Below are 16,138 nucleotides of genomic sequence, written 5' to 3'. Positions count from 1 at the left end.
TTTGCAAAAATACAGCAAACAAAACCCCTTCGATTGATAAAGAACCCAATCAATTGTTTTCCCTTTCTGAGCAATTTGTGTGCATTTGTGCTTGTTTGGGCTGCTGACAGCTCACAAGAGGCAGCTTAGTATGTGTTTACAGTCAAGAAAGCAAAGCAAATGGCAGGCAAGACCCAAGTGGTGTGGCATTTACTGTCAATATAGCAGGAGAGAGAAAGGAGAGATAAGGAACAGAGGCTGTAGACTGCAACGCCAAAGTGTGTAAAATTAGTTGCACAGTTGCAGAGAAAAGGGGGTGGGCAGAAAATGATTTTTTTACAAAAGGTGTGGGCAAGATCTTGGCTGAACAAGGAAGTGTTTGTGGCACTTAGCAATGGCTGGGAAAGTGCTCTGGTTTTAATAAAAGACCAGAGTTTTCTAAAATTCTGTATCGGCATATGTTAGGGCTGTCATTTAAAAATGCAAACAGCCAAGCCACTTTTTAAAGAGGGGCAAGATGGGGAATGTCCTCAAGGGCTAAGTTGGGGGTGAGAATTATAATGCAGAACAGAAAGAAGTATTGCTTTTCTTCTCTATTTGCAGGAAAACCAAGATTTATTTATTTTTTAGCTAGAGACAAGAAAATTACAGATGAAAAAAGCCAGCAAAAACAAAGGATTTTCCTTGGAGATACATAGAAGACAAGTCCTTACCATGAAACCACTCACTGAAGAGGCTGTAGAACAATACATCCAGAATAAGGTAAGGGACATTCTGTGTCTCTCGTCTATTTTCTAAAGGTTCAGAATTCAGGACGGAATTCTGTTTTTACATTTTTGAGGTAAAAATCCCCAGAGAATTCATATTCTAGGTAAGGTAACAACTGGATGAAATATTGGGAAAGGTCAACTAAATCAAACTTGGGAATGGCTCCTGTTCTCAAGTACCCAGTTTTAGATCTGCAGTAAAACCATTATGAACAAGTGCAAGATCTGTGGCTGTTCTCAGTCTACCTGGATCCAAATTACAATGCAAATGCTCTCATGACACTTCTGTTACAACTGATTAAAACAATGTTTTCCAAGCTTTTTTATCTTCAGGAAACCACATTGACTTGTCAGTTAAGGGGACGGGGAATTTTAACTGGAAAAGATGTGGGGTGAAAGAATTCAATATTTTCCACCAGCACTGCAGATCCAATAGATCCACCGCCACTTTTCAAAAAATGTGAGAAATATCCTGGTGCCATGTCTAATTCAGCCGATTTTCTCAATAACTGTCCAACCTGGGACATTACACTTTATTAGATGATTCATATATAGTAATACCTCATTTAACAAATCTTCTAGGAAAGAAGCTTCTTTTAACAAAGTCTTTTTTGGGTATGGGGGCGTGGGGGAGGGGTCCACACTCTGACAGAGTCAGAAAGTGGCTCCTTGTCTACTGGATTGCAGCTGCTACAGGCACCTCTCTCACACGTGGCTGGAATGAAACTCCTTGCCAAGTGGTGCGGGTGCCTCCACAGTATACAGTGCGTCAGATGCCCTGGAAACACTGTTTACTGCAGATGTGTCTGCTCGAGTGTAGGGGAGGATGGCAGAAAGAGCGCGACTAAGCATGGGGGAGTGGCTGCCCCTTGCCTGCCTGCTTGAGTATACAGAGGAGAACTATGCTCAAAGCTTTAGATTGCTATGGCAAGATGCTACAGGATAAAAGAAAAAAGGCAAAGCAGGCGTCGCTGGATGCATTGTGGAAGAAGCCTTCAAGTGGTCTTGTATGCAGTGCTTACCTGACCTGGTTATTTCATTTCAGACATGTGTATTGTTAGTTCTGAATAAAAAGTTTGCTGAAATATGTTGAACTGCTCTTTTTTGTGATGTAGGAACTTATCCCTATTCTTTCCATGTTTATTTGTTTATAAAAATATTTGTATACCACTATTTTGTTAAAAACATCAAAGAAGTTTACGTTAAAAACAACCACCACCACCAAAGAATTTAAAAAACCCATTAAAATACAATAAAAACAAAGGTCATCTGTTGCAAAAAAGCATCTTCTTAACTGCTGGCATAAGTCTGGTGGAACAGAAAGATTTTCAGCAGGCGCTTAAAAGTTAGAACAGAACTTCTTGTTCCTACCTCTGGTACCAGTTTCTGTTAAAGAAGTAATGTCCAGGAACGCAAGTACTTCATTAACTGAGGTCTTACTGTAATCCAATATAGAAATGGAATGGGTAGAGAGTGCCAAGCCAGTTGCTATAACTCTGAGGGCTCGTCCAAACTGACCTGGATAATCCACATTTTGCATATTCGCTTTGTCATTTGAGAGTCCCCACTTTGCCTGTTTGTTCGCCCTTTCCTGATGTAAAAAACACGCTTCTTTCACGCCCGCACACGCGGTGGGAAGACCCTACATTATTCTCGCTTTTTCCCAGCTCCGCCTCTAAAACCACCCCCTATCAGCCAATTGGTCCTCAAAGGAGCACAATAACGCGCATGCGCTGGAATGTAGGAGCGCGAAAGTTTGAATCTGTAATGGAGATTACAGATCTCCATTAATGGAGTTCACCGATTTTTTTGGCTCTTGTACAGCACCAGTTACCAAACCATGCCGCGCCTGCTGAGCATGGGAGGGGTGAGGAGGGATAGAATGTGCCTGCGCAGAGCGTGAGAATTGTGCCTGGAGGGTGGTTTTGACAGCGGCGGCAGCAAGCAAGCTCAGCACACAGCCGCTTGAGCAGCAGCACTGGCAGCACCAGAGAGAGAGGGGAATATTACGCTGCAGGTACCTTAATGTGTGGTGTGTGTGCGGGCGCGTGTGTGAGACATATATACAGCAAAGGAGATAATGTTATACATAATACCCCTGCCTCTTGTTTGCTTGCATTTGCGATATATCACTAAACCAAATGTACGTGGTTTAGCCTTTTTGCATATTAAACTTTCTGGGGGCAATTTTACAGCAGAAGCAGCAGCAAGTAAGCACGATCTGGTGCCTGCTCTAGATCTCCAAGTTGGACTCTGCTCCAGCACAGCAGCGCTTGGCGGCTCTCCTCGTCTTCTACCACATGTCAGTTCCCCTCCCTGCCTCCTTGACAGCACTTTCCAAGGAGATCGGACACAGCTCCTTTCAGCCGTTCTGTCATTTCGTCCCAGAACTGCACAGCTCTTTGCGCAGCTGCGAAATTGCAGCTGGAGGAGGGAGAAAGGGGAGTGCCCCAGAATGCCACCCCCTCCCATTGTGGTCATAATCGCCACTCCCCACTTTATTTTAAGGGTGCTTGGTGGGCGCGTAGGCACACGCCTCTGTTTTCCCGTGTTCCAAAGAACAAGTTGATCTGTATCGGCAGTCCTGAAACACCACCCCATTGCTCTGATTGCTTCAGTTTTCCTGGGCTTTCCCCGGTCATTCGCGCACATGCGCAAACCTGGAAATACATGATTGGCTGGGAATGAGGAAAGGGGTATGGGGAAATGCCCACGGAACGCCTCCAGCTGTAAAGTCCGTGGTATTGCATCCAAGCCCCTTCAGGTTCAGTGGATGATTCCCGAATTAAAAAAGCATGTCGCATTTTTTGCGATACTGCAAATCCAGTTTTAACTGTGCGAAAATGTGCAAAAGCAGACGGCGTCATATGGACCACCAAAAATAAATGGATACACAAAGCGATCATGTCGCACATTATACAGTCGTTTGGACGAGCCCTGAGATGCAGGTGGCTGGCAAGTTGTGGTGCCAAAGGATCCTGAATAGTAGAACTGGAGGGTAGCAGGCAACTGGGGTAAGGTGAAAAGACGTGAGAAAACAGCACAGATCCTCATACAGTTCATAGACCCAGAAATGTGAGATAAAGACAACAAAAATGAGTCTTAAAATACTGTAATGCCTAAAAAGTTCAGTGTGGCAAACACTCTTATTTATTTGTTTATTCACATAGTATTGCATCATAACATCCCAAACATGGGTGGGAAAAGCTCTTTGAGGATTGAGGGGAGGAATTTATTGTGCACATTAATAAATTACAGTGCAAAGCACTTGCTGGCAGCTAAAAGGTCACATGTAAACTTTGCACTATAGTTTACCAGTGGGCATAGTAAATTATTTCCTCTAATGAAGAGCGCTCATGCTCAAAATATGTTGAGACATGTTGATGCATTGTCAGGGGCGGCGTTTGCAAACGCGGGGCCCGATTGGGAGAGCATGGTCGTGGGTGGCATCCTGGAGATTGATGCCATTGGCAGAGAGGATGGCATCGCCCAGGTGGAGGGTGCCGCAGCACTCGGGCACCAGCCCCAGGAAGATGCGCAAGATGAGGATGGGCATGCAGTTCACACGGCTGCCCTTAATGCTGATGCCCAGCCCACTTGGAGGGGAGCCCGGGGCTTTGTCACGAGGAGAGGAGCACGATGAGCTGCTGCTGCCAGGCATTGCTGGCAGAGGGGAGAAGGGCCACCCGGAAGAAGGCGGGTGGCTGGCCGCCGCTAGGGGGTGCATCTCCGGGCTGCTGTTCCTGCCTGCTGTGCTTTGGCCACTCGGGCTGCCCACAGGGCTCCGTGCTCTGGAGGTGGTAGTGGCGGCGGCGGGGCTTCCCCACTTGTTGCCGTTGGGCAGCCTGTTGATGGGCTCCGCATCGGAGCTGAGCACCAGCACCTCCCCACTCAGCTCGGCACAATTACCCCACGAGCACGGGGCCCAATTGGTCCAATTGGTATTTTGCCGGCTCTGTGCATTTTCACATGCAATCTTGTGCTTTTTGATTTGTAAGTTAGTGAATTTTAGTTATGTTGTCATCAGATGCTATGAATCTTCCAGTTGGCTGACAGTTTCCATTGTCATTTCAAGAGAAACCTACATACGTTGTCTGTTCGGCACCTATTGAAGACTTTCCACTTTCAACAAGCCTTTTAAGTTGAGTCCTGTGCCAGTCTGCGTCTGTGTTGGAATTGCTTTTTAATATGTTCTTAAACCTTCTTTTAAAAAAATGTTTTTAATCTTAGATGATTTGAAAGCTTTTTTAAGTAACGTTTTTGAAATGTTTTGTTTTAATATGTTTTAAAGTTTGTGTTTATGATGTTTTAATGTTTTTTGTGGTTTTGTTTGCTGCCCTGGGCTCCTGCTGGGAGGAAGGGTGGGATATAAATAATAATAATAATAATAATAATAATAATAATAATAATAATAATAATAATATGTGTGTTCATGGAAATACACCACTGTCTATGTACATACATGCATTCCAGGAGGTCTCTGGTTCAGCATCTCCATGTGACTAATCTGTAGCATTTAGTCTGGTATTTGAAACACAGAGTTACATTTCTATTACATTAAGGATTATGTCTGCAGGTGGTCCTGAGGCACCGAGTGGTGGCCAAAACTGTGGATGAAGTGCAAAAAATCATACAGCAGATAACTACAGAAATTAGCAACAAGGACTCTCGTTTCCAGGCGATTTCCAGCTCTGGGATTCATAATGAGAACATAAAGGTAAATGCAGAGGGTGCTAAGGCTTGGCTTGTGTGCAGTGAGCGCATGCGTGGCTCTGGGTCCTCCTCCTAATGGGAGCAGCATCACAGACTGCAGGATTAAAAATGTAAATGCACTGCCTTCAAGTCGATTCCGACTTATGGCGACCCTCTGAATAGGGTTTTCATGAGGCAGTGACTGGCCCAAGGACACCCAGTGAGCTTCATGGCTACGTGGGGATTCGAACCCTGGTCTCGCAGGTCGTAGTCCAACACCTTAACCCCTACACCACACTGGCTCTCGCAGGCTTAAAGGAAGCCACATTTGATGCCTCTGGCTTCTTCCTCTGAACTTCTTCCTCTGAAATGGTGCAACAACCTTTTAAGTTTAGACCTATCCCAGTCTGCATCTGTGTTAGAATTGCTTGTTAATATGTGTTTTTTTAATAATATGTTTTTAACCTTTTTTTAAAGATGTTTTTAAACCTTTTTTTTAAAAAATGTTTTTAACGTTGTTTTGTTTTAATGCATTTTAAGGTCTGTTTTTATTATGTTTTAAAGTGTTTTTTCGCGTTTTGGTTTGCCGCCCTGGGCTCCTGCTGGGAGGAAGGGCGGGATAGAAATCAAATCAGAAACAAAGAAAGAAACAAACCTTTATGGGACAATGCCAGGTCTGGGCTGTGGAGAGCAGTCTAAGGAGAACCAGGAGTTATGGAGGAAAGCACTTGTTGAGATTGAAAAGTAATTCAGAATCAAAGGACAAGCCAGAAGGCAGGGCTGGAGGGCAACCAAAAGATACAGGAACACACAAGAGCTCAGAAGATTTTATTGCCTGAGAAAAGCTTCAGTGAAATAAGAAGCTTTTGTATAGCCCTTCCTGTTCTGGATGTTCAAATGACCAGCCTGGGTGGTTGGGGTCAGTCCAGGGCCTGAGGATAAGCAGCTGCTTAAGCAGCTGCAGTTGAGTAACTCACCACACAGAGGAGCTGCATACAGACCCAAAGTTTCCCAGTTCGAGTCCTGACAGACATTAACCTCAGTACCCTCTGAATGGGCTTTTATTACCACCAGTATTAAGCTACGGTGATCATCAGAGGCATACTTCCTTACAATAATTTAATGTAATACCAGTGGAAATGGATGCATTTGGTCATGGAGATATTCTACCATGTACTGGAGTAATTATGACTAATTATTGCCACACAGTGATAACTGTGTATAGGAACTCCTTACAGACCTTTTAAAAATGGGGGGTATATTTTTGGGATGATAACTGAGGTCTTAGGCTGCAATCCTAACCCATTTACCTAGGTGTAAGCCCCATTGAATTGACATGGTTAGGATTCCACTGTTAGTTACCAAGAACAGGTGGTATCTGGTAGCCTACTTGTATACTTTTATCCACTACCCAGATACAGCCATGTCTGCCTGTTTCAGAGGATATTACAAAATGCCACCTCACCTGCTACTGAGGTCCAGATGCTCTGGAGGACACAGACACATCTGCTTCTTTAGACAGTTGCTGCCACTGCATGTGTCAGTCCACACTCTGCACAATTTGCTTGACCTATCATCCCTGGGCTTTTCGTACCACAGTATTTGTCATCTCTACATAGAACTTTGTATACTAAGACTAACAGTCCTGTGGAACTCTTTTGCAATGGAACAGCACAAACAATTTATTCCATCTGCACTTGTGCATGTAATTCATTTCTAAGTTCTTGATGGCAAATGGTGAAAAAAATAAGGTTCAACCCATTTAGTGATAATATTCAAAATCTGCACATTACCATCATGCTATTCCAACCCTTTGGTACATTCTTGAAGGATGCCTCATACATTATGGGATACTGGTTACTCGTCAGATCTGGAAAGAGTTGGTGCCATTCAGGTCCTTATTTGAAACAACCTTCTCTTTCCTTGATTCTTGCCTCTGTTCCTTTTTTTTTATGGTGTCAGTTATTAACTATCAAGCCTGGTCTAGATTAAGCTGCTCCTCTAAGATTCATTTTGGCTTCTTATAATGAATTCCTCTAGAAGTTCCATGTTTGGAAAGGTTGTACACTTTTTCATCCAATGTGGGACTTCTTCAGACTCCATCACAGGCCAGTGTTTACTACTTTTGACAGGAGGTGCGGGATGAAGGCAGGAGGTTGGGCAGCCACTATGCAGGGGACAGGATTTGTTGGTTCTTGTGCCTTGCCTTCAGCCTTGGAGCAACTTAGACTCAGTGACCCTTCTCAGGGGTCAAGAAAATCTGTGTTGAGTTCACATGAAAATAAGCAAAGGATGTAAGAGTTAATCAGGGGGTCCACATTCTGAGCAGTACATTTTTTAAACAAGATTATACTAATGGAGACTCATATAAAGAAAAACATAGTAGAAGCAGTTCTTTTGATATAAGTGTTGAAGTCTTTTCCATTCTGATGACGATCTGACTGCCCAATAGCCTTCCTTTTTTGATCAAGCAGTGTTATGGAAAGTCAAGGTCTGTTTACATCAATTAGTTCATGGTTATCATAGGAATATAGGCTGTGTGTCTCAGGGAGATTGTAGAGATTCCTGTTGATGTGTAAAATGTTGCAGTATATTTCTCCTCTGTCTTTTAGGATGAGCCCTCACAAGCAACTTACAAAAAAAAGTTAACGACAAAACAATTGAACAAACATAATAAAAACAACATCAAATTAAAAACATATAAAAGGGGAAGTCAGTAAAAAGCTGGGCTGGGTTTTAAAAAGTCTTTAGGGATTGCTTAAAGACTGCAAGAGAGAACACCAAACAGAGTGGGGCTATCACTGAAAAGACCCTATCTGACCTTAGCGGTGAGCCAGATAGCATGGACTATGACCAATCTTAGGGCCAGGGAGGCTCATATGAGTATTGAAAAATTGACTGCCTTCAAGTCGATTCCGACTTATGGTGACCCTATGAATAGGGTTTTCATGAGGCTGAGAGGCAGTGACTGGCCCAAATAACCATCTGTCCCAGAGCTGCCTCCAGACAGTTGTTTAAGGCTTCCACTGCTTCCCTGGGATTAGCCGATGAAAACAAGAAATAGAACTGTCTGCATACAGGTGGCACCTCCACCCAAACTCTGTATGACTTCTCCCAGTACATGCTAAAAAATAAGCAACAGAGAGGGCCACATCAGAGCATTGTGCCTCCAAGGCCACTCTTGCAAGGAGATCAAGCAAAATATTATGACTGATGTTGTCCTGTTTGGATTTACTCCAATGTGTCATACATGGGGCTGTCTTTGAAAACACTCCAGACTATGGAGATTGCTAATTGGAACTGAGAGACATATTACACCAGTACTTTGTCATCTTCACTGTTGCTATCAGTGCCATAGAGTAATCCCTAAGATGGGCTCTAGTCTGTGTTCGATCATATTTGTTTTGTCAAGTCTTTTGCCGTTTACTTTATAGTTGTGGATCCAGCCATTTCCCTGCCCTCAAGTCTTCAGTATACAAAAAACCTGAAAAGGTTTGGGTCAGGATATTTTGGTGCAAATGCGTAACCTCTTCATTCCAAAGAGATATTTAGAGTTTCTGGACAGGGCTAGCAGCTGTATCAGTGGGAAATTCCCCTGAGACATCAGGATCCATACGTCTCCCAAGTGCAGACCATCATAATAAGCCTCCCATTCCTGTGGCAGACTGAGGCAGCACACTGCCCAAACCTGATCAGATAGCGATCTGTCCATGACAATGAAGTCATAGCAAGTTGCCATCCACCAGGTCACCTTCCTTCCCAATGATGGCTTAGAAGTTAGTAGTAAATTAATTAAGAAGAACAGAAAATAAAGTCTAAATGAATATCCTGCTATATGTGTTGGACTAGATATCATCTAATGAAATGCAAAGGCACCTCAGATAATGTGTCCTCAGGGTAGATGTCAGTCCCTCAAGAAAATCAGCCTTGGAGACAACCCCTGCCAACTCAGACAGGGAGACTTTGGGCTGGACAGTACACTTAACAGTATCCCAATCCTGTCTTGAGGGTCAACACTTGAGAGTGGCAGGCTGCGGACTGGACTATCTGGACAAGGAAATGGGATATTTATGAATAATAGCTACTCCTTCCTTGCATCAGGTTGATCCTGCAATCAGAAACCTGGTGAGCACAACTGGAAGAAATTCACTTTCCCCCCTTCATTTTTCCAGTTATACATGTCAACTGAGCATGTTCTTGGATTAAATAATAGACAATCACACACATATATACGTATTGAGGGCTGCAGTATAGCTCCCCCTAAGTACAACCTCATGTAGGCAGTCTTGTATTCCCCCCACTTTGGTTATTTAAACGATCACTTCCACAGAAAGGGCCTTCTTTCCTTGCTACTCAGACTGGGCAATTGCACTTGGGAAACCTACCTCAGAGGCAGGAATTTTTACAAATCTCATGTTTATGAGTTTACACAATTAGAAGTGACTGCATCTTATCCTATGACATGGGAGTCTTGCTATATTGGCCTTCAGACTGAGGGTTACAGGGCCATCTACAGGGGGTACACATGTACCGGGCCCCAAGCCAGAAGGGGGTCCAGATTCTTAGCTTTCCTTTTTTTAAAAAAAGTAAGTCACTTCGACATCTATAAAGAAAGTTAGAAAACAATATGTGGAGGCAATGTTCTGAGGCTTATTGGGCAGATAACCTGCTGTTGCTAGGATGCTTAATCGCTTAATCACTGTTGCTAAGTGATCAGAGGAAGGAGTACTGCCCCCCCCCGGATGTAGGGTGCGGAGTTCCCAGAGCAGTAGGGGGGGGGAGAAGCTCCACGTTGATGCAGCTGCTAGCCTGACACTGGGCGAGAGGATAGTCTGCTTGTATACTTTCCAGTGTGTCCACATTATTTCATTTACTCCTCAAGTGTGCTGCCTTTATAATATAAAACACAACTGGCTGGCTTTGGTATGTTTTACTTGGAAGCAACTCTCTTGAAAAAAATGAGGCTTCCTTCCTACAGAGAAAATAAAGTGATATTGCAACACACACACCCCATTTTTCCATGTCCCCCACACAGCCACTACTGGTTTGCTTGTCATCACTGGGCTGTTATTTATTAAAAACAGTAACCATAAAACAAAAATAGAAAATACAAAATGAATCAGCAAATACAACCATAAAAGTCACCAAACATCTTACAGCTACAGCAACACGAGGATAATTTGTTTATCAAGGTTGGCAAAATATTTTATGTATGTGTGCATGTGTTTTGCTGAGAGTTGTGAAACTGCACATACTTAAGAGTATTTTTTGCTTGTTCTTGTATATTTGTATCTTGCTTTTCCTCCCAGGAACTAGAGATGTAACATTTTCAGAAATTTTGAAACCATGGGGGAAACAACTTTTTTTCAGGGAACACTGGAATTTTTGGGGAAATGGAAAAATATGCAATACTTTTTTTAGCGCCCTTACAGACTGAAAGTCATTTTGTTACTTTAGGAACATAAATGTATTATGCATAACTCCATTTGCCTTTCAATTATCATGTTTAGTACATCAAAAGTACAGTTAATTCAGACAATAATTGCAAACTGTAATAAATGGAGCTACAAGCTGCTGAACTGTAAGGAAACTAGCATCTCTTTCATTTTGCCAGTTTATGAGGAGCAGATAAAAAACAAAAACAGGAGAAACCACTAACATTCTAGTAAAATAAAGGAAACTATTATGTATTCTGAAAAATCCGCATTGTCAGGAACACATGAAGCATAAAAAGAGCTGGGGGGGGGAAGTAGGGGGACCAAGACTCAATGAATTATCTGTGAAGTTTCATCAGTCTCATTTTCTGAGCTATCGGTTTCTGCTTCTTCATGTTTGTCATTATATTTATCATGGTCTTCTAAAAACTGAAGGTTTGTCCAGACTGGAACAAGCTTTTATACTTTCTCACATGTAATATTCCCCCCCCCCAATTTTTTTTTATTTTTTTTGGCAGGAAAGTCTTTGGGGGGGGGGAAAGAAGGAAGAAAGCTATCCAACTTCCCCCCCTGAAATTTCTGGACCCTTGCATCTCTGCCAGGAGCTTTGTATATTGTTTTCCCCTTCTCCCTTTTTATCCTTACAACAGCCCTGTGAGGTAGGCTAGGCTGAGTTGGTAGTTCAGACACCAAAGTTGTGAAACTGCACATACTTAAGAGTATTTTTTGCTTATTTTTACTTATCAGGGTTGGGGAACTTTTGGGGGTTTTGTTTTTGTATTTTGCTATAAATATCAGGACTATGAAGCCTTGCTGTTAAAGCAAGGAGGTGCTGATTTTCTGGTTTTGTGCCTGTTTATTTTTCTTTGTATGATCTGTGAATGACATGCTTTTCCTCCCAGGAGCTTTGTGTGTATTACCCACCTCTCCCATCTTTTCTTCGTTGCAACAGTCCTGTGAGGTAGACTATGCTAAATTAATATAGTACATAAGCAGCAGTTTTTGTCAGAATGTAGGGGCCATGCAGGGGCCCAATCCACATACAGTGTACTGGTCCCAGGAAATCCTGTTGGCATCCTTGACCAGCTTTGAAGCCAGCAACATTGAACCCTCCACTCATCAGCTGATGCGTGGAGAGTTCAATCCCTCTGGGTGATTCTTCACCAGCGTGTTTCCTGTGGTGAATGTGCTGGTAAAGCAGACCCCCTCCCTCCTGGTCAACTCTGACTGGTAGGCAGAACCACCCACCTATAAGTCACCTGATGTCATTATGACCACATGATTGACGGCCAGAGTTGACCTGTGAGGTATGTAGAAATGAAGATCTTGCCCATCAGGCCAAAAATGTTCCCTGTTCCTGACCGACACCAACAGAGAATGGTTCAATACATATATAGATATATAATTTCCTCATTACTAGCAGATGTCGTGTAGTAACTTAGGCTCCAATCCTAAGCCTATTTACTTCTGAGTCAACATGCTTAGGATTGCACTGAGCTGAGAGTAGGGAGGGGTGAGAATTTCGATTCAGCTCACATTTCAAGCAGAATTTATCAAATTTGCACTTTCCAAAACACTATGAGCGCTGAAACATGGCCATCCTTCGAAATTCACATTTAATAGAATTTTGGGATGCAGTTCGCCAACTAAACAATATTGATCAAAATGCTATATTAGTGGAAAGTATGCATAAAAATGAATATATGAGTGAAAGTAATATGCAAAAAGGCATGATGTGATTAGAAATGGCTTGCAAAACTGCTTACAAAAATGTGTTTATTTGGAGAAATTCGCACTAAAATGGTGGAGAATTTTCATGAGGATTTTAAAAAAAAAATTCACAGATTGCTGCAGATATGTAGAGAACGTAATTTAACATTAGAAAAGTGAGAAGCTGAAAGAACCAAAACTGACAGGTCTTTCCATCTGTAGCTGAGAGCCAGGAAGCCTCTAGTTCAGATCGAAGCCATGAGCTCACTGGGTGGTTTGAGGGAAGTCAATGTTCTCTCAGCCTGAAACTCCCCTCTACAAAGATGGAAATCAAGATATTGGACTACCTTGCAGGGCTGCTGCAGAGGTTGCTGACATCATAGGTTGGTTTGAACACCGAAGTGCTATATAAATGCCAAGTTGTGGAAAATGGACATTTTAGATATAGGCATCTGAGGGTCCTCTAAGTGTAAAAGCAAACCAACCCTTGCTTTCATAGGACTGCTGCTATTCCTTTCTCTGTGGAGGGCTACTTTGTGGAATTTTATGTATGTATGCCTGCATTTAAGTCATTTATAGACTGCTTACTATCAAACAGATCTCGAAGCAGGTTACCTCAGAAAATCCAGGTGTATGTATACCTTTTCAACAATTTAAGAAAAAAGAAATTCCATTTCCACAAAGTTTGTTCAAGTTTCCTGGTCCTTCTAGCCGTTTCCTGTTCCCACCTTTCTGACTTTGTCTAGGTGTTATCACCCAACCAGTTCTTCATCACTGTTCCCTTGGTTGGCCTGTCTGGATACAAAGAGGGCCAGATACGGCACTGGCGCTACTACACAACACATGGAGCGAAGCTTCTGTCTCCTGTCAGGGACCCAGACGAACTGCAGCAGTGGCTGGAAGTGGAGCAGTTCTCCAAGAGCCTCCAGCAGTGGCATAAGGCAGATGTGAATATTGAGGGGGACCTCGTGCCTGCCAAAGTCCTGGCTGTCTTCCGAGACCTTGTGGAGAAATCAATCATATCTTCCAATCTCATGGGTGAGTTTACTGTGGAAGGTGTGATAGGAACTGGCTCAGTCTTTTTGGTGTTTTGTTTTATCTGCAATTTGATCAGCCAGTTTACACCCCTCTACTTGCTCACCCAAATCGCAGTACAGGGCCTAGGACAGAGCCACTTGAGACCTCCCTCGATAGCCATTAATGAACACTTGTTGGGTGCGATTGTTTAGCCAGCTCTGAATACACCCAACAATAGTATCCAGCCCACATTTTACTATCTTGTAAACATTCATTCATTCATTCATTCATTCATTCATTGGCGATCACTCGTGGCCGAGTAAGATTGTCTTCCAGGGTAAGGTCTTTAACAGTGGGTCCGTAAGTGACTGTGGAGGCCAATTCTGGATCCACACAGCCTCCCACAGTGAAGACATAGGTTTCCAGATGGAAGATGGCCATGATGAGGATTTGCTTGACGTGCCTTCCACTTAGCTCGTTTGTCTCTTTCGCCCTGTACTCGTGCTTCTTCAAAGTCCATAGAACCTTTGATAATGGCCGACCTCCAATGGGACACACATGGGCCAAGGCTTCCCAGTTCTCAATGCTCATGTTACATTTTTTTAAGATTAGCTTTAAGAACGTCTTTAAACCTCTTTTGCTGTCCACCGATAATCCGTTTTCCAAAGGGATATGGGAGACCATATCAATTGCTTTGCTGAAATCAAGATACACTAATGCTTAGTTCATAAGGCTTGCAATCAAAGGTGGCCCTTCTAAGCAACATTGCTACCTGCTATGTTGCCATGTGTTTCTAGGCTATGTAGTTCTCTAGATTATTACACAAGCTGGTCTAATGAGTTGCAGGGATCTAAATGGAACAATGATTTCCCCCTTTTTTGGTGCCACTGCTAGATGCATCAGTAAAGCAAGACATGAAGTTACTCCTACCATGTTAAGATATAGCCCTGCCGTACCCTGCTTATCAGTGCTGTAGCCCAGCTTCTACTGACCAAATATCCTTTTGACGTTTCTTCCCCAGATAAAGTCAGCATTTTAGAAGGCTTCAGCCCAGTGGTTCGTGTTGCTGTTGAGACTCCTGATTTCCAGGTTGAGGTTGAACTGGCTCCAGCTATTGAGATCCCAACTTGTTGGCCTCGGAAAATCAAGTGGCCCCGATGTTTCAAGTGCTGGCCTTGCCAGGAAAAAGTGCAGTGCGTTAAGGTACCAGGCCAAGATTGAACTCGGAGACTGTGATTTTAGCCCAAAGATGATCTTGCAAAAAGGGACACATGGAGGGACAAGACCATAATGGATTTAGGCCATAATGACTTAAGCAGCTCAGCTAATTATACAGCAACGAGAGTGGCTGCATACTATACCCAGCATGGATTTTTTACATTCCGTAATGTTAAATTGAAAATACCCCCCGCCATTCTGATGCTTCCCCCATAAGCTCATTTCAAAACAAAACCTTACAAAACCTATAGTCCTGAACTCAGAAACACTTGCTTAACAACCCTTTAAATTTTCATGGCAATACACAAAACAGTCAGAGAGAATAGAGAGTTTGAAGTCTAAAAAGAGAGAAAGAAAACCCAGAGCCCTTTTGGCCTTCTTTCTGTCAGTGGTCTCATAATCTGTTGAAATTCATTAAAAATCAGCCATGTTCACAGAGTACCTCTAATCCTATTACTGACCTTGCCCCATACTCTGACCTTCATCTTCTTTAGTTCAAAGGTTTAAAAAAGTCCTGGCTGAATTTTAATTAATTTAATAAATTTTGCCTTGAACTCAATGATAGTATCAGGCATGCTCAGTAAGAACCAACTGTCAGTGTTCTAAAAGCCAGACTTACAGCTGCTGGGCTTGGCTAATCAGGGGGCCACACCCACACCAGACTTTGATTTCACTTGAGACAGTCATGGCTTCCCCCAGAGAATCCTGGGAAATGTAGTTTGTGAGGGGTGCTGAGAGGAGACTCCTATTCCCCTGAGAGAGCTCCAGTGGCCAGACTGGTTTAACAGTCAGCCACTCTGATTGAAGGTCTGTGAGGGGAACAGGGCGTCTCCTAGCAACTCTCAGCACCCTTCATTAACTACACTTCCCTGGATTCTTTGAGAGAAGCCATGACTGCCCAAAGTGAAATACAGGCCTGGTGTGGATGTGGCCAGGGACAGCTTTGGTTTAAATTTGGGTGGGAAGCTATATGTGCCTGCTGTAGAATAAAAAGGTGGGGGAAATGCTGAAAAGCAATGATACTGTTCACAATGTTTTCCTTTTGGAAAGGAAAGGGGCTTCTCATCTGCCCAGTGCCTGCCCACCCAATCTCCTCCCCTCCCCCTCCTCCTACCCTCCCTGCCCCTCCCCCAGGTCAGTATTGGACTACAACCTGGGAGACCAGGGTTCGAATCCCCACACAGCCATGAAGCTCACTGGGTGACCTTGGGCCAGTCACTGCCTCAGAGGAAGGCAATGGTAAAAACACATCTGAATACCGTTTACCATGAAAACCCTGTTCATAGGGTCGGCATAAGTCAGGATTGACTTGAAGGCAGT

The 16,138-nt window shown here is 43.3% G+C and overlaps 1 protein-coding gene across 1 annotated transcript in view; it reads left to right on the top strand.

Annotated features, from left to right (window-relative positions):
* The first annotated feature begins 358 nt into the window (after window positions 1-358).
* The window catches only part of MAB21L3 (mab-21 like 3), a 42,592-nt gene continuing 26,812 nt past the window's right edge, over window positions 359-16,138 (top strand). The window contains 5 exon segments of the mRNA XM_061628360.1: window positions 359-637; window positions 639-741; window positions 5,323-5,463; window positions 13,330-13,621; window positions 14,622-14,803. Coding sequence (XP_061484344.1) covers window positions 504-637; window positions 639-741; window positions 5,323-5,463; window positions 13,330-13,621; window positions 14,622-14,803 — 852 coding nt within the window. The 5' untranslated portion in view covers window positions 359-503.

Source organism: Rhineura floridana, chromosome 1 (assembly GCF_030035675.1).
Source record: "Rhineura floridana isolate rRhiFlo1 chromosome 1, rRhiFlo1.hap2, whole genome shotgun sequence".
Classification (NCBI taxonomy): domain Eukaryota; kingdom Metazoa; phylum Chordata; class Lepidosauria; order Squamata; family Rhineuridae; genus Rhineura; species Rhineura floridana.
Note: the sequence above shows the minus strand (reverse complement) of the source record. Positions and strands in the feature narration are given on the sequence as shown.